The sequence below is a fragment of the Thunnus albacares genome, chromosome 6 (genome assembly GCF_914725855.1).
Source record: "Thunnus albacares chromosome 6, fThuAlb1.1, whole genome shotgun sequence".
Classification (NCBI taxonomy): Eukaryota; Metazoa; Chordata; class Actinopteri; order Scombriformes; family Scombridae; genus Thunnus; species Thunnus albacares.
In genome coordinates this window covers 7,451,284-7,477,468 of record NC_058111.1, presented here as the reverse complement: position 1 = coordinate 7,477,468, position 26,185 = coordinate 7,451,284, and the positions used below count along the sequence as shown (strand labels likewise).

Here is a 26,185-nt window from a genome sequence, read left to right as displayed (position 1 = left end):
AACAATTGACACTTCCGGTGAATTTTGAAAAAAAAAATTCACCGGAAGCGGTAGCACCTGCAGGTCTGCATTGACGCCACCTTGACGAATTGAACGTGTTGCAGTAGCTTACTGTCGCCACTAGAGGGCAGTGCAGTCGTGGGGAGAAAATCAAAATTGGAGTCCGTTCTGTGAACTACTTGATTCATAAACTTTCTTTAATTAGTAAGTAACGTAAGAAATATGAAATTCGTGTGAATTAATAGGAGGCGGAGGTCTTATTTAATCAGTTTTAAACAAGTCCAATATATAAAGAAAGAAGATTGGGGCGTTTCTGAGACACTGAAGGAATTTTGCATTAATGGAGTTCATTCTTCCATCTGTTCACAGGTGACAGTGAACTTTAGTGAATTTGGAGCATGAGTGTTTATTATTATTAAAAACCTTTTTATTCCTGAAGGCTTTTCATCTTAAATCTTGTTATTTTCTTATGTTATTTTTTTAACGGTGTAGCACTTTGAGATTCATGGCAAATGAAAAGTGCAGTAAATGCATTATCATCATCATCATCATCATCATCATCATTATTATTATTATTATTATTATTATACATTAGCATTTTTACAGTTTATGTTTTACCGTTTAGTGGTCACAATGAAGAAATGCAATACATTACATTCGTATTGAAGTAATTAGACGTGACAAAAACTTAAGTAATCAGAAAGGAAGCAACAGAAACGGTCATGAAAAGTCCCGTGAGATTTAAATGCACAAATCTGATGACGAAAAAGGTACAAAAAGTGTTTTTTTTCTATATAAAAGTGGAGATTATGATTGACTTGAGTGTATTTACAGCCACCAGTTACTACTGCCCTCCAGTGGTCACAGAGCAGAACTGCAGCATTAAATTCGTCAAGTCTCGTCAATGCAGATATGATATCATACTAATACTTCCGGTTAAAACTTTCAAATTATAGTAACCAAACTCGTCTAATATTATTTTGTGGACATAGCAGAGACTACAAATCTGCATTCAACAATGATGATACAGTAATTGATTATTATCAATATTACTAACATATGTCAATCAGGGTATTATTCATAGTGGGCATTAAAGCCCTCTAAAAAATTTTGTTTGTTTGTATCTTTTTAAAGGTGCAGTATGTAGAATTTAGTGGCATCTAGCAGCACAGACTTGGCAGAAATGGAAAATAATATTCATAAGTATGTTTTGATTATTGTATAATCACCTGAAAATAAGAATTGTTGTGTTTTTGTTACCTTAGAATGAGGCCTTTATATCTACAGAGGTAGCAGGTCCTCTTCCACGTAGCCCACCACATTGCACCGCCATGTTTCTACAGTAGCCCAGAACAGAGAGGGCCTTTCATGTTTTTCACAAGCTTCATGACCACCGTAGGTTCTCCTACACGCTTGGAAGAGATGGGGGATATCTAACTTCACCATTACATGCCACTAAATCTTACACACTGGTCCTTTAAAACAACAGTCAGAACCCCAGATGAACATTGAAACATGTTTTTCTTGCTGTAATCATTCCTCCGGTTCATACTGACCATTAGAAGATCCCTTCATAATGTACTTACAATGTAAGTGATGGGGGACAAAATCCACAGTCCTCCTTCTGTGCAAAAATGTATTTAAAAATTTATCTGAAATTAATATGAAGCTTCAGCGTCCAAATGAGTCAAATCAAGTAGAAATCTTTCAACGTTACAGTCCTTCTAGTGCCAAAGTCCCTTTTTTTTTGTTACTATACTTCAAACACTGTCCGAGGAAATACAAAGAGGAAAACCTTTAAATGCATTTTTGCACAAAATGACTTTTGACCCCCATCACTTACATTGAAAGCACATTTAAAGGGGAACTTTTAATAGCCAGTATGAACAGGAGGAATGATCCACATTAATGGTCCACATTAAAAACTTCCTATATTTTCCTGACATTGTTAAAGGAACGCTCTGCTTGCAATCGTATGATAAAATATATCTGATAGTCTTTTGTAAAGCATCATACTAAACACAGTGTTATTTTTATCACTCGTTGTGTGTTTGGTGAGTTGATAATGATTATAGTTATGGGTGAATTATTCCTTAAACTTCTCAAACTGTAAACTATATGGGAAGTTTCTCTAATAATGTGGATGCTACTACTACTGTACTTCTGTAGTATACTGCACCATTCACATCAGGGTTATATGGGATCAATTAGCAGGGCTTTGTTGAGAGAAGCACCTCTTAAATAGAGCTTGACCTATTCTCACTGGACTACTTGTTACCTGGGGACTTAAAACAGAAAATTAATTCTCTGCTCTGTTTTTTTTTTCAGAGGCATTTTCAAATTCAACTCGTTCTAACACATCGAACAGCCGATGTCTCAAAAATTAAAAACCACTCCGAGTGCCCTGCCTGAAGCAAAGATAACATTTACATGATCCTGTTTTCAATAAGCCATCAAAGAGAAACACAAGAGGCAATCTAGGAGGGGAAAAAATTAGTGGGGGGGGACAACATAATCAAATCACAACAGGCTGGTGGCGTGTGTGTGTGAAATTACTTTATTCATAGATCCAACTAAACAAAGAAAATTAAATCTTTATCCATCTTGTTGCCTGCAAATCAAAAAAAAAAATCACTTGTTGAATAATTTGCCCGTCTTTCTCCTTGTGAAATGCTCAATGTTCATTTTTGTGCATATAATGAAAGAGGGGAAGACTAATCCACAGAAAATCAGATATCAAATGAGTTTCTTTCGAAATAAAAAAAGCCATTCTGAACACTACCACCCAAAAACAAACACGTTGTGCCTCTTCTGCAGCAGAAATAGTACAAAATAAACCTCAGATAGAAGCTCTGCTACTTTAAAGGATGTCAGAAATAGTTTAATCTAGAGTGGAGTGCTCTTTCTTCTGCTTTTCTTTGTCATCTTTGCTGGTGTAATATTCTATTCCTTCAGCTAAATATTGATTTCATGTGTGAAATGAAACACGGCTCTCCTTGAAATGAACTGCAGGTACACAAAGTGAGCAGCTAAGAGCTTCGCCTCAGACTGTGAATGATGAAGAAAATTCATGGACAGAACAGCAAATGTGGTGATTTTATATGTGGATATATATTTTATGAGTCACAGTTTTTAGCCAGTTATGAATCAATAACACTAATTTGGATCTAATGAATAAGGGGGAAAAGTGTTACCTGATAACTTTAACAATTCGAGTTTAAATGTTCTGATATTCAGCTCAGGATGGACAATGTATTCAGATCCTTTACTGTGGTAAAAGCAGCAAAACCACAAACTAAAAGTACTAAATTACAATTAAAACTCCTATATTCATAATTAATTTAACCAGTAGTGGAATGTAATTAAGTACATTTACTCAAGTACTCTGCATAAGTACAAATCTGAGGTACTTTTCACCTCTATTTCACTGTATTTCAGAAGCAACAGCAGTTACTCGAACTGCTGATTAAGAATTTACATGCAAAACAGCATATAAAATATGATGGATTGTGTAGATTAAACTGTATATAATATGGTTTAAAATCACATATGCCAACTACAATAGTAAATTCACATAACATCAGTGCATCAATAATTGTAATCAAATAATGAAATATGTTAGTATACACCACTCATAGGGGCATTTTTCTGCAATACTTTAACTTTATTGATAGCGCATTTTGAATTGAGAACTTTTATTTGTGATGGAATATTTTTACCCTGTTATACTTTTACTTGAATAAATAATCTGAATACTACTACACTACACTACTGTCCTTAACTAAAAGTACAAAAACATTATCATCATCATATACTTGCATGTAAAATGGCCCTTTTATAGAGTGTTGAGTAAAAGGGTTAAAGGACAACTGTCAGGAGTCCAAATGAACATTGAAATACATTTTTCTAACCACAATCATTCATTTAAAAGTTAATCTGAAGCTAAAATGAAGCTTCAGTCGTCCAAATGAGTCAAATCAAGTAGATATCTTTCAATGTTACAGTCTTTTTAGTGCCAAAGTTCCTCTTTTTGTTACCATACGTCCACTGCAGCTCAACAGGGAAAGGCTGTCTGACGAAACACAAAGAGGGAATTTGATGGTAAAAAGACTCTTAATGTGGCAGATATCCACTTGACATGACTAACTCAGACTGCTGAAGCCTCATATAAGCTTAAGATAAACACACTGTGGATTTTTGCCTCCATCACTTACATTGAAAGCATATTTGAAGGGGATCTTTTAACAGCCAGTATAAACATGAGAAATGATTACAGTGAGGAAAACCTCTTTCGCTGTTCATACGGACACCTTGTTTTAAGACACACTTGAAAAACTGTGAACCTATCCTTTAAGTAGGGTTAAGAGTGATATTTTAAAATATGTTTTTATCTATTATTCTATTGGATAATTGTTACTCATGTATTGACATGTAAGCAGCATTGAAATGTAAGTGATTAAAGTTGAGCTCTTTTTAACTCCTTTATAAACTGTTGGGTAGTTTAATCTGTTATAATACATCATATTTTAGAAGTTTTACTATTAGTACAATATCTGGGGCTCAAATTTAAAAAGTCACATGTTATAAGTACCTGAGTGTCTGGTTAGATGAAAAATGATCTTTTAAAACTCATGTTGAGGACCTGACTAAGAAGCTTAAATTTAAATTGGGTCTCTTTTATAAAAAAAGAAGCAGTGCCTTTCTTTTAGCAGTAGGTTACAGATTGTACAGGCAACATTTTTTTTTATCACTGCAAGACTATGCAGCTGTAATTTACATACATACTGCTGTTTATACCCTCAAACCCTTCCATGCTGTGTATCACAGTTCTCTCAGATTTATTACCGGTGACAGTTTTACAACCCATCATTGTATCGTCTGTGAGAAAGAGGGGTGGACATCACTTACCACTCAAAAGGAACAACACTGTCTTTTTTTTAATTTATAAAGCCATCCTAAATAAGCCACTATTTTGTTTATCATGACTCTTAAGACTTAAAAATATGAGATACCGTACCTTTTCACAAGTATGCATAACCTTGAATATCCCATATATGAACATAGAACTGGGAAAAACATTCACCTATTATGCTCCTCATAGGTGGAATAAACTTAAGTTAGACAATTTTTTAACCCTGGAACATTTTTAAGGATATAATGCTCCTGTTTATCTTAATGTGTCTGTTTTATCTTTTGTGTCCTTTTTGTATTTTATAATTTGTCTTGTGTTTGTGTTGTATTCATATCTGGTGTGTTTGTTTTCTATCTATCTATCTATCTATCTATCTATCTATCTATCTATCTATCTATCTATCTATCTATCTATCTATCTATCTATCTATCTATCCATCTGCATTGTCACTAGAAGCTAGTCTTAAAATAAAAGTAGTGAAGTAAAAAAGCACAATATACTTCTGCTCCTAAATTATAGTGAGGTGGTATAACATGGAAAAATCTCAATTTTAAAGACTGTATCATTATTAAATAGATGTTATGTTTGACTTTACACAGGCAGAGCCCAGTGTAAATGGTGTTTTAGGCAAGACAAATTTATTTATATAGAACATTTCAGCAACAAGGTAATTCAAAGTGATTTACATAGAACATAAAAGGCATCAAGGTAAAATATAAAAGCAACACAAAGCAATATAAAAAAAGACATTTAAGTACAATTAAAAGCTAAGCTAGAATAAGCTTTAGGGCGGGTGTTCAGAGCAGCCGGTCGCCTGGTGGCGCAGTGCGCTCTGCTGTGCGCGGCTCAGCGGAACCAGAGGAGGGAGGAGGCAGCAGCAGAGGCAGAGCCGCCGCGCCACAGACACAGTCCACATTTCCAGAGGAGACCGACGCGCAGTCCCCTCCAACATTTTCTCTCTCTCTAGGCTCGGGTAACAAAACAAGCGGAGCAGGACTCGTCTCGCTCATCGGGATAGATTATCAGATTATTCCCAGGACTTTGGTTTGCTGTTTATTCTCCCGGAACGCCACCTTTCCAATATAGCTCACAGGATATAAGTTATTTACAGTAGCATAACCCGAGAAGATGGGTTCAGTCCCAGCGATATCTGTCCTTATTTTGGGCATTGTGGTTCCAGCGCTGGCCGGCTATATTGAGGTAAGTCTGAAATGTTTGATGTGATTTATTATGTGCCACGTTTAGTCTGACTCGGTCAAAACACCAGTGTGGGTTTCTCATGTAAAAGCAAATTATTTCGGCCCATATTTTTGTCCTCTCTACACATGAGGCATTTATGGCCAATCTCTGCTGATCTTTCAACCAAATACATATTTTATCTAGCTTGATGTGACTGTAAATGTTTTTTTTTATTGGGCTTTGATTACTTTTTGCGCACAAGATTTCCCCACACAAGTAGCGGAATTGATCAGATTGATTTCGGGATTCATAATGTAAGGATTTAAATAACAGGCGACATGTGTCTTTTATAGTTTTACAGCCTTTAAACGTGGTCATAAAGGCTGATATATAAAAATCTAGATCTACTTATATATTTATGAGCTTGATTGCAGGTCAGTCTTCACCTCAGTCTTGAGCACTGGTTGCAGTTTGTTGGTGCCAGTTGAACAATGTGGGGAAGGTGCTGTAACAGGAATTATAGCAGGGGTTTGCTGCAGAGATCAAATGAAAGACAACTGGCGCTTTGTCAGGCCTTTGGGGACACACAAGACCTCTGCAATGGATCATAAACAATATCCCGCCTGCTGTACTTAACAGTTACCTCCACCATGTGTGTCTGTGTGTGTGTTGTATCTTCTAATAAGAAAGGAGGAAATCTTTAATCTTGGTATTTAAACTCAAACCTTTCCTGTGTGAACAGGATGGCCTCCTCTAATGCTAGACCTGGTGATGCAGGCAGGCCCCTGTTCTTAATCAACACTGTCTTTGAATGGTTTATTTTGACAGGTTAGTCTGTAGCACAATTCAAACCACTTAAATACAGCACCGAAGGCCATTTGTTAGATCCAAATGGCCTAAATGTAGGTCCTCCTGTACAAACACACCCACTCACACATGCACACGTTTCATACCTACCTGATGTCCCATTTTTCCTGCTGCCTCACCAGTTATTGTCCACAGACTATGATGTCTGCAGTGTCAGACATATGCGTGTGTCATCGGATAACAATGCACCCATTTTAAGAGCAAACAGCCCAACCACCCACCAACCCCTCAGAGGTTGTAAACACAAGTCTTCCTGCTCACTGTTGAAGCAAGCATGACAAACCCGTTTTAACAAGACGTCTCCTCCTGGCACCGTTATGCTGCCGTGCAAAGTGGTTATCAGGGAATGTTTCACTCTCCCGCATTTGCGACAGAACCTCAGCCATTTTGAGGCAGTATTGGCTGGCATTGTGTGGAGAGAAATAATGGTTATTATGTCCCCCAACTGAATCTATGCCGCCTCACGTAGCTCTACAAAGAACCTGTCCCCTCTGCAATGATTGCCTCCTCAGTCAGCCTTCCTAACCACACAGACGGACTGATCAATACCGTACAGACTCTCTTGAGATGATTAATGGATGAAATCGATGCATTTTCCTGATCAGTCACCCAGATTAAATTGAGAAATTTATGGTGGCTGCTCGACTGAGGGGCTCATGCTGAGGATTCCTGTGGTTTAATCAGGGCCCGTCCTAAAGGAAAGTGCTTTTTTTTTCTTTGTTTGATATGGCGTTTTTATTTGCGGTAGAACATCACATGCATAGAATTTGGTTTATTAGTGTCAGTTTTTGCACCTGCGATGCTTGCCTCCAAATACTGCCTGCGGGAAACCAATGACTAAGCAAGTAAGTGATAATAAACAAAACATCTGAGAATACACAGCTTTAGAGTCCCAGAAAGGGAAGAACAAACCGAAACCCCAAAGAGATGACTGTATAAATCTAACATTACAACAACAAATCAACATTAAAAAAAAAACCACCAGGTTACATTTTTAGCTACTAAAGCAAATGATTACAGATTCCTACGTTATTCAAGCATCAAGTTAAACATTAAATTGTCTTTTTCTCAACCAGGCCAGTAATGAAATCTGTATAATTCTTACTTGTTTGAACCGTGTCAGTACTGAGACACCAAAAAAAAACACAACTGGCTGCTGTTGAGTTGTTTGTCAGTGAGGCTGCTGGTGTATGTAGACCGGGCCTTGCTGATGAGCTTGTGGACACACAGATATTGCTGTGCTGACATGCTGGCTGCACACGCTCCCCTGGACCTTGAGCTTGAATTTACGAGGTGGTGAGAGCTCCTGCGAGACACAAACTCACCGTCCAGGCCTCGGTGGTCAGAGACGTTTTTTTTTTTATTATTCCCTCTCGTCCGCCTCTCACCTTCCATTGTTCGTCCTCTCTCTTTGCGTATTATGATTGTCATCGGAGCGGAGCGGCCCTCTTGTTTTGCAGTTCCTTCCTTTTTTAAGTGTTTTGGGATTAGCCAGATACTTCAGCTGTGTAAACGCTTTGGTTTTGTCAGATACCTGCGAGAGAGCCAGATCGTGAGCTTTTGTTTCTTCAGCTGTGTCCCCCCCACCACCTCTCCCTCTCATCTGAGCATCTCTGTGTCAAAGCTTTACAGTCTGCTGCTGCTTCAAAAGGAGTTTTGCCCCGCTGCTTTTCTTGCTCTTTACTCCCTGTATCTTGGCTTATCATTTAAAACCTTTACTCATAATTTAAAACCTTTTTTGCATCCAAAAAAAAAAAAAAAAAACAACATGCAAGATTTGATTTCAGTTTCACTCGCTTGTGGACAATCCAGAGTGAGCAGCTGTATCTTCTGTGGAGCCAATTTAGAAATAGGGCGCAGGCTAGAACCACATAGCAGGTTTACCCAGAGAATTGCATCACACTGAGGCATTTGCTGATGTTTCTCCAACTGGATTAGTGGAATACGGAATATCTGGAACAGTTAATGCATCGGGTACATTTTATTCTCAGTTGACTTAAGCAAGCAGAGATTATCACAGCCATAAAACACAATGTGAAAATGACGGCATGTTATGCAACACAACATCAAATTTTTTGTGCATGTCATAAAATGAAAAAAAAAAATGTTGGTGTCGATCCTTCCACTAAGTATCTCAACACATGTCTTAATTCAAGGCAGGAATTTGGCTAGCGTGGAAGAAAAATGCAGTGTTAACTCATGCTGGTCTGTTTGCAAACATGTGCTAGTCAGAGTGGTCTTCGAGGAGTGGACAAAGCAGATCCGATCCACAGAAGTGCGGAAATGCTCGATATTTGTGCTCAGGGAGAAGTAAGAAAAAAATTCTCTTCAGCATAACCAGAAGAGAAAAAAAAAGACTGTGGTGCTCTGCTTATTGCTCTTTGGTTGCAGTCCTCTTGCAGCAGCATTTTTTTCCTCTTATCATCTGAAGTCTGTGTGCGTGCCTGACTGTGTGTGCTTGTAAGCGAGCGTTGATATTAAAGAGTGCTCCTGTGTGCTTCTATGTGTGTTTGCTCTGGGTATGAGCTGATAGTGAACAATTGCATGTGAATGAATGCTCCCAGTTGGCTGTGATTGTCAGGGCGGGTGCTATGGAGCCGTCCGTTAACAGGGCTGAATGATTCCCTATGAGGGCCTTTTGTGAGCCCCTGAATAGCCGGGACAGCCCAGGGTGTCGTTACCATACAGAGATGATCAAGATACAGAAGAGAGATGAGGGCAGAGGCAGACTGTTGGCAATGTTTCACGCCTGAAAAACCCCCAAAACAACAATCAGTATCACTTGCATTTGATAATGATCTCTCAATACATCGTTGTGGGTGGCAGAGCACTGTTAAAGCCTTGGGTGAGCGGTTTCTTCTCTCTCTTCTGAGCTGTAAAGATTTCCTCTTTGACCTCCACGTTCTGCCGTGTCAATCAAGTTGCAGGTGGTGGCATGTGCTCCATCAGCCGAGAATCCGCCTCACTCGCCCTTGAATTTGTAGATTAGCGCGTAAAACCTTTGCTTTCAATTCTTGGGACAGCCCCGTATCCCTGTGAATCCTCTTAGTGACAAGAAACACAGGGTGCTTATAGATCTGCAAAGGGAAAGGTACTAATCCCAGAGCCCTACCCTTCTCTCTCCGCTCATACGCTCACTCTCCCACTCACTCAGTCAAACCCTCTTTTCTACGCCCTGCGGAGGCAAACTACCTTTTAAAGTTACACAGAAAAACAGTGAGTCACCCGTGTGTATTATCAGTGGCTCAACAATAAAAGTCTGATTTGTGCTCTACGGCACTGGTCACACCTAGCATTAGAATATCTGACCACTTGTGATCGGATCTCACTTCCCTGCTCTGTATACAAATAAACATCATTTCTGTTTGCAAAGACCAAATGCATTGATGTTTTTAACTGGTTGGAGGCAGCAATACACTTCCCGTGCCTAGTCTGCCGGAAATTAAAAGAAGTTTGAAAGAGAAATTTGAGACTCAAAACTCTTCAGCCCAAATGGAAATATGTTTCATGTGTACTCCATCCACGAGAATCCATTTTGCCTGTTGTTGTCTCACACTTAAATATGACGTTGTCGGTGCGTGAACGAGTACGTATCTGCTCACGTAGAAGACGTCAATTTAGTAGGCGGTCCTTCAGTGTGGCCCATGACACATTTGCGTACACACTGCTAAAAGAATGCAGTCATATGCGGACCAGACCACCTCCCAAAGTGGTCTAAGTGATCGGATCTCAATGTGTATTCAATGCATCTTGGGTGGATTCACACCTGTGCTTAGAGCTGTCCCCTTGTGGTCGGATCACCCAAGATGCATTTTAATGCCAGGTGTGAACAGGCCTATTACTAACAGTAGGAAGGGATATCTAGTTGAATCTAAGCCCTTATTCTCCATCCTGTCATTTCCTCAAAGATACCTTCCTGCCACTTGGTTCATCTACAGTTTTGTTTTTTTTTTTATCTCCGTCTGTCTCTCCATCTTCCTTTCACCGCCTTGGCTGTTTCTTCCTCCAAGCCTGTGCATGTCTCCTGGAGCGATTCCATCGACAGACACACTCTCAGCTCATCCCGGGGATTTAAATAGAGAAGCCTCATCAGGCGAGCCTTGTTCTCACGATGCCAGGCTTTGTCTCCTAGGCTCTGCGTGCGCTCTAATTATCCCAAGTGAGCAGAGTTGCCTCCCTTTTTTGCAACTCGAAATGTGTGTTTGTGTGTCTGTGTATGCCTTCGAAATGTGTGTGTGTGTGTGTGTGTTTGCACCCGAATCCTCTTACAGCTCAGCTCATCACATATTTAGTCAGTTTTTCTCGGTGAGAGATCCTGGGCGGTGGGGACTTGGCGCGGAGTGAGTGGGTTCAAATAGACACACTCATGACTGCACATCACTTAAGTTGCACCAAGCCTTCTGCCATATGTAGGCCAATCTGCACAGTCCTGACAATCCTTCTCGTGTATACACAGCCAAGGTGAACGCCACTACACCTGAGTCTGAGTGGTTTCAACAATAGCCGGGCTAAGAACGGCTGCATGAGAATTCCTTTTGTCAGTTTATATGCCAGAGTGCTCAGGAATGCATAGCCTGAAGTGCAAACGGCTTGCTGTATTGTGCTATGAGCGGCTCTCTTCCTGTAATAGTGCTGAGAGTGACTATACACTATGGCAAGTTCGGTAGACAAAAACATCCCCTTTAATCCCTTTGAAAGAAGTTCTGCCATTTCAGACTTTTATTTTTTAATGTATTTTCTGTTTGAGAATGAGCAGGCAGTCATCGTAGGTGGGTTAAACCCTGTCAGCCCTCTGCCCAGCTTGTTTGTGTGTGTCCCTGTGGCTCTGTGAGTCACTCTTGCTGCTTGGGTTTTTCTTCCCATTAATAAAATATTTGGTGGGCTATCTATGAGTTATAGTGCACTTGTACCTCTGCCTATGGCCCCCGTCTGTCTCCTCCTCGGTCCCTGTCTGTCCATACGTGAGGAAGTCTGTGCCTGCTGTCCCCTCCTCGTCTTATTCAGGTGTGTACCTCTCATTTTTGTGAGATCAGTGAGTCATCCGCTGGCTCGAGCGAGGCCCGCGCACTGATTTGTATGCCTTTTTATCTGCCTGCACAAACTGGAATAAAATGGAGGCAGGCAGCTAAGAATCAAAGAGCTAGTTTAACTGTGTGCCAGGCATTATTTCCCACTGTTTGTATGTTCAACTGCACCAGAAAATGTAAGAGAATAAGAGAGATAAATTACTCAAAGGCTGTTTTTTGTTCTTTTTTTTTTTACTTGTGTTTGAACCCATAGTCAACTGAATCGTGTCAATCAGACCCAGTTTTCCAAACATTAGTTATAATTGATGTGTCATTTCATAGCGATTTGTTGATAAGTGTCTTTGTCTCTTTTCTGTGTGAGCCAGAGTGTGTGGGTATGTCTGTCTGTATGTCTTTGTGTGTATATTTGTGTGTCTGTCCTTTTTCTCTGGATATGCATGTGGCACGCTGAGAGGCAAGTTTTTGATGGTTTTTTTTGTGTCTTGGCATCACGTTTGGCATCCTTTTAGGATGGGATTGAGAACGGTCACAGCCACAGTGCCTTTCTTTGTTGTTGTTTTGTTTTGTGGTGATTTGAAAGCCATGGAAATTCCTGTTTTATCAAGTTCTTCTTTGAGTTATGTGCATGCCCAGGTAAAAGCACTGAGTGGCCATGGTTTTATAACTGAGGGAGAAAGTGGGGGGCAAGGGGGTGGAGGAGGGGGGGGGGGGGGGCTGTGCTGTTGCCTTGATAAGCTGGCTGGATGACTGGCAGGCTGCCTTGCTGCTGAGCAATGCTGCACAAATACTCTATCTGCTGCCAGGGAAAACAGAGCATGTTAGTTCCAGTTCCCTCCCTGTCCGTCTCCCCGCTTCCTGAGCTTCCTTTGTATCTGTCCTCTCTTTCCCCCCTGCCTGTTATGGAAATGGTATCATCCAGACTGGAACCAAGGGCGGCAAGGAGTCCATCCTGTTTCCTTTTTTTTTAAGTTTATCCTTTTTTTTCCTCAGGAGAGAGGGGGGGAAATTAAAATGTCAGAACGGTAAGAGATAGAAGCAGTGCAGTGTAACTGTATACCCCCAGAGAGAGAGGCCTGTGCTTCTGCTGCTGCTGCCGCTGGTACTCGAGCTGTGTGACGGCCCTGTTAGCAGGCTGTCTGATACAGCACTTTCTCGAGGAGAAGGTGGCCAAGGACAAACATCAGCCCTGTAGATTGGTCCACATGGGACACAGACAGAATAAGAGGGAGATTTCACTTACAAAGGAGGGATGATGAAAAGGGAGAGGCTAGGGAGTGTTCTACTTTGGACTTGTGAGACAGAATAGCATTTTTACCTCTCTTGAGTTTTTCTCCCAACTTGTCTTTAAACTCTTACCTTCGTGCCCTATAATCAATTCAATGAGAGGTGTTCGTGCGTGATAAAGAGCTAAATCCTGCAGATCTCCTCCCTGCCCTCACAGAGGAAATAAAGAGAGGGAGGTTTGAGTGTTTGTGTGTATAATTTAAGGAAAAGGCGAAACGTAAATGAGAGTTAGAGCCCGGCTGTAGTTCATAATTTCCTGAGTCTAAAAAAGAAAGTGGGGAAAATTGATGTTGCTAGCAGGAAACCCTGGGAAAACACAGGACGTGAAATCTCACTGAGAGCATGTGCAGCAGCTCCATATCCTCCCATCAGTCTATACTTCCCTTTGTCTCCCCTGCACCGACTTTCGAGTCCGGAAGTAAAACAAACAGTTGTAGAGCTACAGCTAATGATTATTTTCATTCTTGATTAATCTGTTTATTAAAGGGGAGCTATTATGCTTTTCTTTATTTTCATATTTCATATTAAATGTGGCCAAAGTGTCAAATAATGAGGCAAACATACAGTATCCCTGTGAGCAAAAAGCACCGGCTTCAGACTGCTCTGAATGCTCGGTTTCCAACATTTTTTTCTAGTTTCAGTCCGAGCCGACATCAGCTCGTGACAGATTTCTTTATATGGTCATCTGCTGCACACACAACTCTGCTAACATTATGGTGTTTTTCCACTGTTTTGGGGGTAGTCACGCCGAGCCATGACTTGAGTTGAGCTGGCACACTGTGAGTGTTTTTCCATTACGCAGCAGGGCAAAGTAAAATTAAGTTGTTTACCTGTTGGAGGTGTGCTGGTTGTCTGCAGCTCTTCATCAAACATCATCACTGTGGCTGTTTCTGCTTGTACTATTTCTCCTTGCAATTATTTCTAACTGAGCTGTTGAACAAATAGCTCTGAATTTCTCCATATCTTTTTGTGTTGATCTGTTTTTAGCACTGCTAACGAAGCTCTACTACATTTTATTTCCTGTAAATTCTTCACAATAAAAGCCTCCTGTTATTTGGTAATTTAAAAGCTTTTAATATGAAGCAGTAAAGCAGGAAATGTTGGGTTGGGCCTTAAAGAGACAGGAGCTAAAACTACCTGTTAGAGACAGAGGCTGAACTGAGGGCTGCATAAAGGGCCAGTAAAAGATAAATAAGGAGGTTTTTTTTTAAACTGTGAGTCATGCAAAGCTATTCTAGTGGAGTCCCAGAATAAAAATATAGAGCTGGAAATGAACATAATAGGTCCCCTTTAACTGAGTAGTTGTTGGCCATAAAATGTCAAGAAATAGATGATTCAGGTTGCAAATCCTCTCATTTGAGAAGTCGGAACCAACACATTTGTCATTTTTACTTGATGAATGACTCAACAGATTAATTAATTATCAAAATTATTAGTTAATTTTGAGCTGATCAGCATATTGATTATTTAACTAATTGTGTCTGCATATGACAGTTCCCAAGCGTGTCTCATTGCATGGTGTGTGTATTAGCGTGTGCAGAGTATGTAACAGCATGCTCGGGGGCCTAATTGTAGGCAGCATATTTAGCATTCTGCACCAGGCTTCCCACCACCCAGACCAGGCAGCGGTTGAGCTATGACCCTGATATTATCCTTGTAGTATCTCTCTTATTAATTCTCTAACTAATGACCAGTAGAGGTTTCCATTATCTGTCACAAGAAGTTATTAAAAGACCGTTCTCACTGAAGTGCTCATGGAAAATGACTCCTATAGCAACAGTGACTGTGCATCACACCATGAATTCTGAGCACTGTCAGATCACAAGTTGAAGGACTTCGTTGGATTTCGACATTATGTGTAAGTTTTGTCTTACAACCATTGCCTTTATACATAATAGTGCCCTGAATTGGCACTTTTTTCACTATAAAACTGCAGCTCGTGAATGCTGCAGCCGTGCACCTCTATCAGCCATTTTGATCTGAGATAAAAACCAATCAAGCACTCTAGAGAATTCCATTAGTTTGATGAGATATGAATATAGCTCCAAGCGCAAATCTGAAATAGTCTCCTGTTTTCAGACAAACCCATTAAAAGTCATTTGATCTTCTGGGGCTAATTATAGAGCGTTCTGAGCAGCTAGCTGTCTTCACCGGACTCCACCTCCTCCATAACTGCTCCCGTCAGTGTTCATCACATCCTGTCCTTATGTTTCAGGAGCCTATTTATCGTCACAGCGCTATTATTGAGGTGCTGGAAGCTGACAGTCAGACATTGCAGCCCAGTCATGCGAGGGCGCGGGGATTTGTCAGCCTCATAGACGCCATCATTGTGCTGATTTGGATTTGGGATCTTTCCCAGAGAAATTGCAGGATGCCGCAGAGGTCTGACTTGGGCCATACACTGCAGGGAGACACACAGAGGGTGGGGGAGCAAGGTCAAGCAATTGACAAAAAGAGAGTTTAGTAGACAGGCTTAGAGACGTATGCTACTGCTGTGAAGTCTGCTGCGAAGTCTATGTTATATTCTTCACTAGTCTGATTGAAATCCCTCCTCCCTCCGCCTGCAGAGAGGCAGAGGGAGGGCAGAGCAGGGCTTAATGACAGATAAGCATATCTACATTACATTCATCATTTTCCCCTGGTAAAGATGGCCTCCCTTGCATTGCCTGGAGCAGCACAGGCTAATGCAGCCATGTGGGTTGTGTCTCTGCTCCATTGCTCAGTGTCTGCAGGGGAGAAAAGGGAGCAAGGATCTCTGCAATCAGAGCACAGATTCATTTAAAATCAGCTTGGGTGGTCATGGGAGAGTGACACTGCATGCAGGGACCAGAGTCCAACTCAGCTGCCGTCCATAACTTACCTCCGAGTGGTAATTGAGTGTTGTCACAATGACAAATTTTAGCATGATAGTTATGAAAAATTATTGCAATATTAAATTTTTACACATTCATACTTGAACGATTAGCAAAATTGTTATTGATGCATTTTCAGTCCATCTATTCTCTGACTAATCATTTCATCTCCGAAACTGATCCTCTTTGCAAAATTTGCTACAGACACATCCCAGTGAAATATGGCAACACGCTGCTTGATGTCTGCACTTGTTTGTTATGGTTTTATAGTATTGAAACCATAGATGTTACAATGAGTTATGGCATCAAAGTCAAATCTCTGGTAACATACTAATACTAATAAGGTCAACAACTTTTTCCTCTCTTTTAGCATTCCCACACAGAACATCTGTCACCTACTGTCATGTCATGTTGCCAGATCTTTTGGAAACATTGCTACATGTCCTTGATCTTCTTTCTCCTGCAGTTCTCTGGCTGGTCTCCTGATCCAGCATGGCCTCACCACAACTCATGGCTTTCCTTGTAGCGACTGAATGTGATATTTCCATGTTGTCCTTGAGACTGTTTTTCTCCGCCCGCTCTCAATGTCAGCTCCCACTGAGCAGCATTCCCCTTACAGTCCCTCTGATTTAGACAGAGTGTTCTGCCTCCCCTCTTCTATTGCTGCCAAATCTACTGCACCACAAATTTTAGGGCAAATTGGTTATTTTATATCTTACTTTGTTCACTGGAACAGTCTGTCCTTGCGCTTCCCTCACCCGCTCCCCTCTCCCTCTCCCTCTACTATCTCTTTATTACACCTCTCACCTCATCGCCGCTTTCCCCTTTTGCTTCCCCAATTTCTCTTTTGCTTGCTCAACAATTACGTGCTCATTAAATGAGGGACTCCAGGCAGCTGAGAGAGATGTCAGTGACAGGGCTGGAGGCCTTGCTGAGGTGCCCTGTTACTGTGGTTCCTTTATTGACAAGTCTGCCTGCCTGTCTGCCAGCCTGCCTGGTCCTGAGGAGCTGCCGCGTGATGCTGCATGCTGATGAGCACAGAGTCATCCAGCAGGAAAATGAAAAAGCGGGTGTGGGAGTGACGAAAGGATGGGTGCGGCATTGTGCTTTTTCTCAACTTGGAGGGAAAGAGGGGAAGAGAGGCAAGAGAAAGTGAAGTGAGCACAGGTCATTTCTCCCAAATCCCCTCTTCTCAGCACGAGAGATTAGGCGGCTGTGTTCTCCGGCAGACGAGAGAGAGGCACACTCCTGTGTCTAATCCTCCTCTTTTAAACTGCTGAGAGTGCAGTACAAAGTGGGGAAAGAGTCAGCGTCCACATAAAGCGGTCCGCGGAAAACACAGGCCCATAGTTCAAAACAAACTGAGCCCCGTCTAACAATCGCCTAAGCCCTAAATCTCCTGTGTAGCCACTGCCAGAGTAGAGCCCACCACCGACTTTTTCCCGCCCATCTATCGCTTCTCAACAGGCTCTCACTCCATCACATCACCTGAAATTCCCTGCAGAAAGCTAGCACTGTGTCAGAAATACCCCCGCAACCCTCATTAACTTCTCTGCCTTGGTGATGTCAGGCTTAGACACACACAGGAGAGCGATACACATCGTGTACACGCACACACATCCCCCCATCCCTCCCCTACTCCACTCACCAGCTATATAGACCTCCCACCCAGCACAGAGAGGCTTTTAATAAATGGACAGGCAATGGCCAATTTAATCATGCTAATGTGTATGTTACAGTGGGCGGCTTATCGGCTATTTGATCTCCATACCGGCTCACTGAGAACGCCAGCAGCAGAAGCTGCAGGAGGAAGAATAAAAAAAAAAATGCAAACTAAGGGAGGAAAGGAAGCAATGAGGTGAAAACAAGAGAAAGCTAGTCAATTTACTCTCCTGAACAAGCTAATGAAGACAGCAGCTCTGATTCCCAGTGAAGAGAGAGACATTAGAGACAAAGGAAACAGAGGAGATCATTAGGCAAAAGAGAATCTTTCCTATTAAAATACAAGAACCTGCTCAAGCATAAATGGAAAATTGGATGTCAACTAAGGCTTAATGCATTGTTTGACTTAGTGGTGAGTCTAGTTGTTCTGTCTATTTTAGTGGTAAACATCTGGCACAGTGATGTCAAGAATGTAATCCGCTCTAGGCCACGTGGACCGTAAGCCTGGATAGAGAGGGCTGAGAGGGACGCCAGCTCACATGGCTCTGAGAAAGAGAGACAGACTGAGAGAGAGAGAGACAAGCAGGTAGAGAGGTAAATATATAGAGATAGTTGAGGCAAGAGGGGATGGGTGCACAAAGAGTTTTCCAGAGTCCTCAAAGTGAATAGAGATAAAAGGAGGTGAGATGGAGAATTGAAGGGGTTGCTCATGCAGAGAGCTTTTAGTGGGCAGGCAGGAAGAATGGCTGATTGTACTGACAGGAGCACTGCAGGAGAGGCAGGCGTGCTCAAATCTGTCGTCAGCACACCATGCAGCTGTGAGGCCGCTGCAAAAAAAAATTCACCTGAAAATGGACCTCAATCATCACAGTCCTCCAGTCATTAACGCAAAATGAAAAGCAATTATCTTCTTCGTGCAAGAAACTGTTTTTACAGTCGTCCACCTTATTTATGCAATCATGCACCTGTGTAGCTTAGCAACTAAACAACAAGTCCTGGTTTAAACCCTCACTGTAATTATCTCTTTATCACTGCTGCAAACACTTATCAGTTATTTCTCTGTTGACAGACTTAAATGTGTATACCAACCTTTGTTGCAAGCAACAGCACACATCTTACACTCTGAATTTTTGTCTTGCTGTCATATTTTTGTGGCTTTAAAAATCACTGATGATGATGTGGGCTCAAATTTAATCAATTCTTCTTCTATTCTATTAAAGCTTCCTGTCACAATTGCAGCATTAAAGAAGCAATCAACAATTTATAGTCTTATGCTATTTTTGATTCTCTTTTTAAAGCTGTTGTGACAACTGGTTGCTGTTCTTTACAAGCCAACACAGGAGAGAAGCACATAAATATTTAATGATGGATAATTACCAAGATAGTTAAGTGATAGATAACAGCGTCCATTTTTTATTGGCTAGCAGTCACACTCTTCTTCCCTGCCTCTCCGATTCAGCCCATATTCGTTAATTCTTTCTTTGCCTCTTTCCTGACATCTCTTGACAGTGATTGGACTAACGAGGAAGCTGTAGACAAGCCCTTGCTATCACTTGACGTGTCTCTTCCCAAGTTCGGCAGCATATACTGCAAATAGTACACTCCAAACAGAATTGAAACAAATTTGCTCCCTTGCGTCCTCCTTCCTTTCATCTTCTGTGCTCTCTGGCTCCTGCTCCTCAGCCAGCTAGAAACCAATCTGCTCTACCCTAATCTAACCAGGTAGACGGAAAAAAAAACAAACCATGGCTGTGTGTGGATGACCCTCAAAGCTGTGTGTGATGGGGGGGCTGGAGAGGTGGACGGGGAAGAGTATTATTCCAGGGAGATGCATGCAGCCTGAAATCTGTGTCAAGAGGAGCCGTGGGGGAAATGGCTCTTCTGTCCCCTCCTGCTCTGGCTTGCTCTCCTCGCTTCAGTGGCAGACCCTCGGAATAAAAGAATAATGAAACACAAGATGCAGCAGGCATCCTGATGTTGGCCGTCAGGCACTCAGCGTGTGTTCACAGGCAGGCATCTGAACAGCAGCTCTGTGTCTGTCTGACGTGCAGCAGATAACAGCTGAGAGAAAGATGGCGAGACCACACAGTATTGACAACACTGAGTGTCTGAGAAAATGTGTCAAAGGGAAAAAAAAAACTGTGTGAAGTGAGGGAGGGGAAAGGGATTGAAATGAGGAAGACTGAGAACCTTTGTCCTGTGATGTCACAGCATGGCTTAGCTATCCGTACCAAAGGGCTTTTTTTCCCATGACTGGCTGCCCTTTGGTCCCTTGCACCAACATTATAAATATCTGAGGTGCACTTTTGCATGGGTTAATAGGTTCTTTGGTTTGTCTTCTCTATGAAAACACTAAACTCTACCTCATAGGAACCTAACAGTTTTCTAAGAAGTCTCCCACAAAGACTGTTACTGATTAATATAACTGCACTTGCAGTGCAAACAAAACAAAAAGAACCTGCAAGTCTATTTCTTTATTTTTTTTATTAGAGTTCAAGGACCAATTAAACTCAGCTGATGTGTGGATGGTTAACAAGTCAGCTAAGCTTCTGAGTTCCCTTTCCATGTATTCCAACAAATAAAATGTGTGTTCACAGGTGGGAAACACGTGAAGTTGCTTGTCTGCACTTGCAGCTCCTACTGGTTGTTCAGGGTGCCTGTGCAGTGGGTGTGTAATGTGGGGATAACAAGAATCCCAACGATAAAGCTTCTGGCAGGTGAAAAGAGGCAACTGAGGACACCATGTGTCACAGCAGTAGCACATGGCTGTCTACACCGTCCCCTGGCCAACAGAAGAGTTTTATTTCATGAAAGACCACAGCAATAAATAACTCCAAAACATTGGTTGTAGAATAGTTGATTTATTGTGCCTTTTTTAATTAAGTCATCAAAATTATTTATTACTAAACTACAACCACAGCATTGAAAAATACATAATTTATATCAGTACATTGTTGTATTTCTTTGTTAAAATCTATTTACATAAAATAACTACATAGATCGTACCAGGTTCTTGTTCTACCCACAATAGAACCAAGTTGCTCGCCGTGTGAACCTGCTGTGACAGCATACCGTTGCACATCAGAATCACTTTAAATCCCTAATTAGACACCGAAAATAAACTAAATGGGACACAAGCAGGTTAGTGCCACTTTTAATCAGTCTTCTGACAGGATTTTTCATTAAAGAGAATGGAATAAACTACCTTTTTGCATTAAAATCCCCTCTGAGCTCTCATTTACAAAACTTCTAAAGATGAAATATGGTTCTAATTAAGACACCACTTGACCCAAAATTTTTTTGCGTTATTCTCATGCGTTTAAAGTGTTTATTTCTCTCTCTGTACAAGCTCCATTGGCCAGGGCAAGCCTGGAAGACTAAGACCCCACTGGCCCACCAACTGGAGCCGCTTATAAATAGCCCAGACACACCTTCTCCCCAGTGAAAAGGCAGTGTGCCACGGAAAGAAAAGTGCTTTGCTCTAATTAACAGAGTCTTTCTTGGCCTAGTATCTCTCTACTTCCCTACATTAACATTTACATGGTGGGATTTTAGTTGACACTCTTATCCGCAGCCACTTAAAACGAACACATAGATAATTACTAGATCATAATGATTACAAGCAGCCTTCAGCAAGGAGTGCTGGGGTGAGAGCGACAGTGCCCCAACAATATTCTTGAGATAACAATGATGTAAGAGAGACGTGCAAGGGAAAGAAGAAAGAAAGTATGAGCTAAGTATAGATGTCGATGGCTTCTGTTCTATGAGAGCAAGATGCAGTATAGTATAGCAGAGGACAGAGATTTGGGAAAGAGGATCTGATTGAGCAGTGAGAGGGTCACATGAGGTTCCTCTTGAAGGGATGAATCTTCAGGCTTTGACAGAAAATGCGGAATGACTGACTCACAGTTCATCCCGGGGGCGATATGAATGTGTGTAGAACATTTACTGGCTGTAAATCCAGTAGTTTTTAGGACATTTCACTAAAAAACACAAATGTCAACTTCACAGTGGCCCCAAACGGAAAGTCAGGGAAGAGCCAAAGTCATTAGGATAAATTGCCTGGAATCCATGAATGTCAATCCAATAAAATGAGATATTTCAGTCCTGCTGACCGATGCTGCTTTTATGCCTAAAAAGCTTCATCGTAAAAACAGGCTGCATTCAGATACAATATGAATTAGATTTTCGCCTCACTTCTACAGGTGAAGTGGTTCTGCAGTCTTTGGCTTCAGGCCACTTAAAGCCAAAGGTCAAATTCCCTTACAGTATGGATATTACCAAGAACTCCAGTTTCACTTATTTTCCACCAGACTGTTTGAGTTCTGCATGTTATGGACTCTGGACAACTGAGAAAATATTCAAGTGAATATCTAGTGCAGATCTACGTCTGTTCTCCTTTGTTCGTGTTGTGTCTCTGACATTCATGCAGATGGCATAAATACTGTTTCCAGCTAAATAATTCAACAGAATGGCAGCATTCACCACATTTGTGGTGTACTAGTTCCTTGAAGAGAAGGTCCACCCAACATCACATTTATGTATTCTGTCTGAATAAGGACATTTTCATCTCAACATGATTTATTCTTCAGTTTAGTTTTATATAGATTTGGAAGAGAAGGTACTTTATTTGTAGCAAAGATGGAAAAACAATATTAAAGCAACAAATCGGTAAATTTGAAAATGTTTGTCATTAATAACATTATGGAAAATATTTTGTGAGTATGTCAAACCTCACAGCTGACTGTATCATTACACCAATACTTCCCAGAATCCTCCACCTCAAGACTTGCTCCCATTAAAGTTGCATAAACAGTCACTACATTGTGAACTTGGCTGCTGCTTAATCTGGGATTTTTTATGTGGCACTAACCTGCCGTAACACATCTTGCAAACTACCGTTATCATTATTCCTCTCCGAGCTCAAGCTGTGGCTTACTGTTTGGTAAATATTTTAAAAGAAACCAGCAGCAGTTGGTGCAGTGTCTGCTCGTCATGCGGAGCGACATTGCTGAACACACTGATGCACACTGCCATGGCAATGGGCACAGTTTTTTGTTCGGGGGGGGGGGGGCTATGCACAGACTTAGCTTTGTGTACTGTATATCTGCCATGTCTGTGAGTCAGGGGAGCTATGTTCAAACCTATGGAGCTGAGGGTCATTTTGGCGCTTGCACACAAGGACACAGTGTTGCTGAATGCACCAAACAGGGCAGAGCAGCTGTTATTGTGTCCTCCTCTGTGCCATTCACACGCCTCCTATCTCCTCTCCCTCAACGCAACACTGTCTCATATGCCAGTCTCTCAAAACTGTGGCCTCATTCCCTCTTCCTCCATTATTGTTTCCCTTTTTCTCGAATGCACCCTCCTCTTTCTTTCTTATTTCTCCTTCCTGTCCTCTCGCTTTGTCGCTGTGAGCTCCTGATGATCTATCTCCCTGCTTTCTTCTTCCTCCTCCTCCCTTCGCTCTCCCCTGATTCACTTCCTCAGTCTGTTTCTCTCTCTCTCTTGCCCTCGCCTTTCCCCTCCAGTCTCTCTCTCTCTCGCTCTTCCCCTCTTCTCCCCTCTCCCTCTCTCTCTTCCCCTCTGCCTCTCTTTCTTCTACAGCCTCAGTGTCTCTCTCCGTGTGAATAGCTGGGATGCTTTTGTAGAAGGTTTCCATAGTGACGGGCCATTTGAACAAGTCGTCATTCACGTCCGTTTGCTGTAAGCCGGAGAAAGGGCATGTTATCTCCCCCTGACATACAGGCAGACCTGTGGCACTCAATCACCACAACTGTTACCCTGCAACCAGCGAGCTGCTATGCATCTTCTAGCCGCAGCCTCATTACGAACACGTCTCACTACTGTTCGTATCCCTTCACTGAGCACGGCGACGTTCGGGCAACTATCAATGAGTTCAGGTTGCAGCTTATAGTTTGCCTCGGAAACTGTAAGTCAGGTTTACTGTATCTCAAGATGGAATATGTCGAATATTAACAGCAGTAAAGAATTACCACAAAACAGTACGCAATTAACTTTGCAGTTAAAACACAACCATGTGCAGATAGTGAAAACGTCTTATCTCAGCTCCTCAAAAGTCTGCCAACAAGGACTTTTAATTACTTTTATTTATTTATTTAACAAAAAACAAAGAGTGAACATTATTGACAAATGGGATTTAACTTTTGTGAAACGTTGGGTTATTTTATTCTTCTATTTAACCAAATTAATCATATTTCTGTATTCATTTTTTATCTTTATTTTGCATGCTTTAACATTGGTGTTATAATCCCGATATATTCTCTTTTTAAAAATATTTAGTAGTAGTAATTACTAGTAGCTCAAGTTAAAAAAAAAACAAACATGTAGGACACAGGACCAAACTCAAAATAAGCCGCTGAAAAGGCAGCAGGCTAATCTAACAGCAGACCACTTGTATCAGAAGTCAAACAGGTAGAAGTTCCCTTCATCACGATCAACCTGTTTTCCCTTCTGAACAATTTTTTTGGCTTAAAGCATGAAAGGAAATATAGGACAAGGCTGCGTCAACGGTATTTCCAGCGTTCCGTACTTTGGAACAGCTCCACACGGTCTCATTAACAAAGGCATGTTCAATCAAGCACAGGTTGAGCGGAAAGGATTACAAATTGGCTTACTGTCTGATCTGGGGCTGGTACCGGCGTGTCATGGCCGTGCCGTTGCCTTCCATGGTGGGCGTTTGGTGTGTAGGGACAGTGTTTTTTTCGCTCCCCCGTGACAGTTTGGGGCAGAAGGAACAGACTCCTGTCCTGTCCCATCTTGATGGGAAGTTAATGAGTCACATGGAGGTGACCGCTAGTGAACAGAAACATGATGTTCCGCTTTCTGCAGAACATCTCTCTGTCACCTCAAACTCAGAGGAACACAAGAACATAAATCATCTCATGGTTTCTTTGCAAATTTAGTAAATTATCTTCACAGAATTTTGTGAGTAAAGGTATTTTTAACTGAATATTAAAGGAGATCAAAGTAAAATTATATGTTCAGGAATTTATTTTTCACTACACTCTCAAACACATATGCACATTCCCATAGAATTTGTACTCGAGTCCATAATGTTTTCAAAGAGGAAATGTAAAATGAGTCATCTTTCTCCGCAAAGAGGAAGAAGAATTCAACAGAAGGCTGATGTTAAAACTGTAAATTTTACAGCTTTCAGTCATTCTCTTTCGAGTGAAAGTGGCATTGACTGGACTTGACTTTTCTCCAAACTGTGAGAGCGTTTCCCGCTGTGGGCTCGGAGCGGTGACTCATAGGGCAATTCCAGTGTAGTCTAGGGACACTTCAAATGGTGAAGACAAAAGGCCATTTCACTCAGACAGAGGAGCTTATTTGCATTGCAGTGAGGGGTTGCCCTTTTGATTCAGAGACTAAGAACATGACACTTTTTTTTTTTCCTTTTATTATTCTGTTTTTACTGTCTGCCCTTTTGAGGGTGGGAGGTGGTGGAGGTGTTTGGTCAGTAGGAAAATGTCACTGTCCCTCTGTCACTGAATGTCCTCCTTCCTCTCATCTGTAATCTGTCGCTGGTGAGATGTAACGGTGCTGTCAGTTGCTCAGGCCTCAGCCTTCCCGTCACTGCTGCTACGAATGTCATACTGCCTCATTGTGCATGTGTGTGTGTACTGATAGATTGATATATATTGTTAAAGGGGAACTCCACTGATTTGTCTCCGGAAGTACTACTTCATCATTTAAAAAAAAAAAAAGATGAAGTTGGAAATCTTGCTTTGTCTTTAGTTAACTGTTCAAAAGCTGAAACGATTAGTTGATTGACTGGCATCTTTGAGTTTTTTTCACATTTTTTGAACATTTCCAACGAATAATCAACAGATTGAATCATTATTAGTTGTGGCCCTAAACCTTTTTACCCTTGAGTTAATGGTTCCATGCATGTAAAAGCGAGCCACAACCTTTTTAGGAATCATATCTGCTTTTATGATGCCTTCCTTATTGTAAACTTTTCTTGTGGGTAAATTGTCTCTGAAAGTACACATTAAATCAGTGTGCTGTGATATTTACTCACTTCTAACACTGTCAGCTCTTGTAAACATCGTAACCAGGTTGTCTTACTCACATTAAGCTCATTATCTGAACAAGCAAAACGTGACCCGAGCTTGAACGCTCTTCAGTCTGTCGAATCACTCTTGACATGACTGATCTTTGTCTGGTTTAGTGATTCATTTCTGTGCTACAGTCGTCACAGAGTGAACCAAATTCGATGTTGGAAGATAGCAGCATAGTAACTAGTGGTGGGAAACAACAAATCTCTTTCCAGCAACAGCATTTTCATGTCACAGCTGACATTGCAGTCAATGCAGCTTGAGTTAAGGTGCTCTCTAAATTCTTTAACGTGCGAAACAATAAATACCTCCATGAAG

At 41.4% G+C, this 26,185-nt stretch overlaps 1 protein-coding gene across 6 annotated transcripts in view; it reads left to right on the top strand.

The window, feature by feature from the left end:
* The first annotated feature begins 5,806 nt into the window (after positions 1 to 5,806).
* Positions 5,807 to 26,185, top strand: part of aplp2 (amyloid beta (A4) precursor-like protein 2) — a 54,370-nt gene continuing 33,991 nt past the window's right edge. For 5 of the 6 annotated variants that reach the window (XM_044353295.1, XM_044353293.1, XM_044353291.1 and 2 more), the window contains exon 1: positions 5,807 to 6,112. In XM_044353295.1, the coding sequence (XP_044209230.1) occupies positions 6,041 to 6,112 (72 nt within the window). In that variant the 5' untranslated portion in view covers positions 5,807 to 6,040. Of the gene's footprint in view, positions 6,113 to 15,511; positions 15,518 to 26,185 lie in introns of those variants that run through there. The other variant, XM_044353294.1, reaches the window with a different exon arrangement.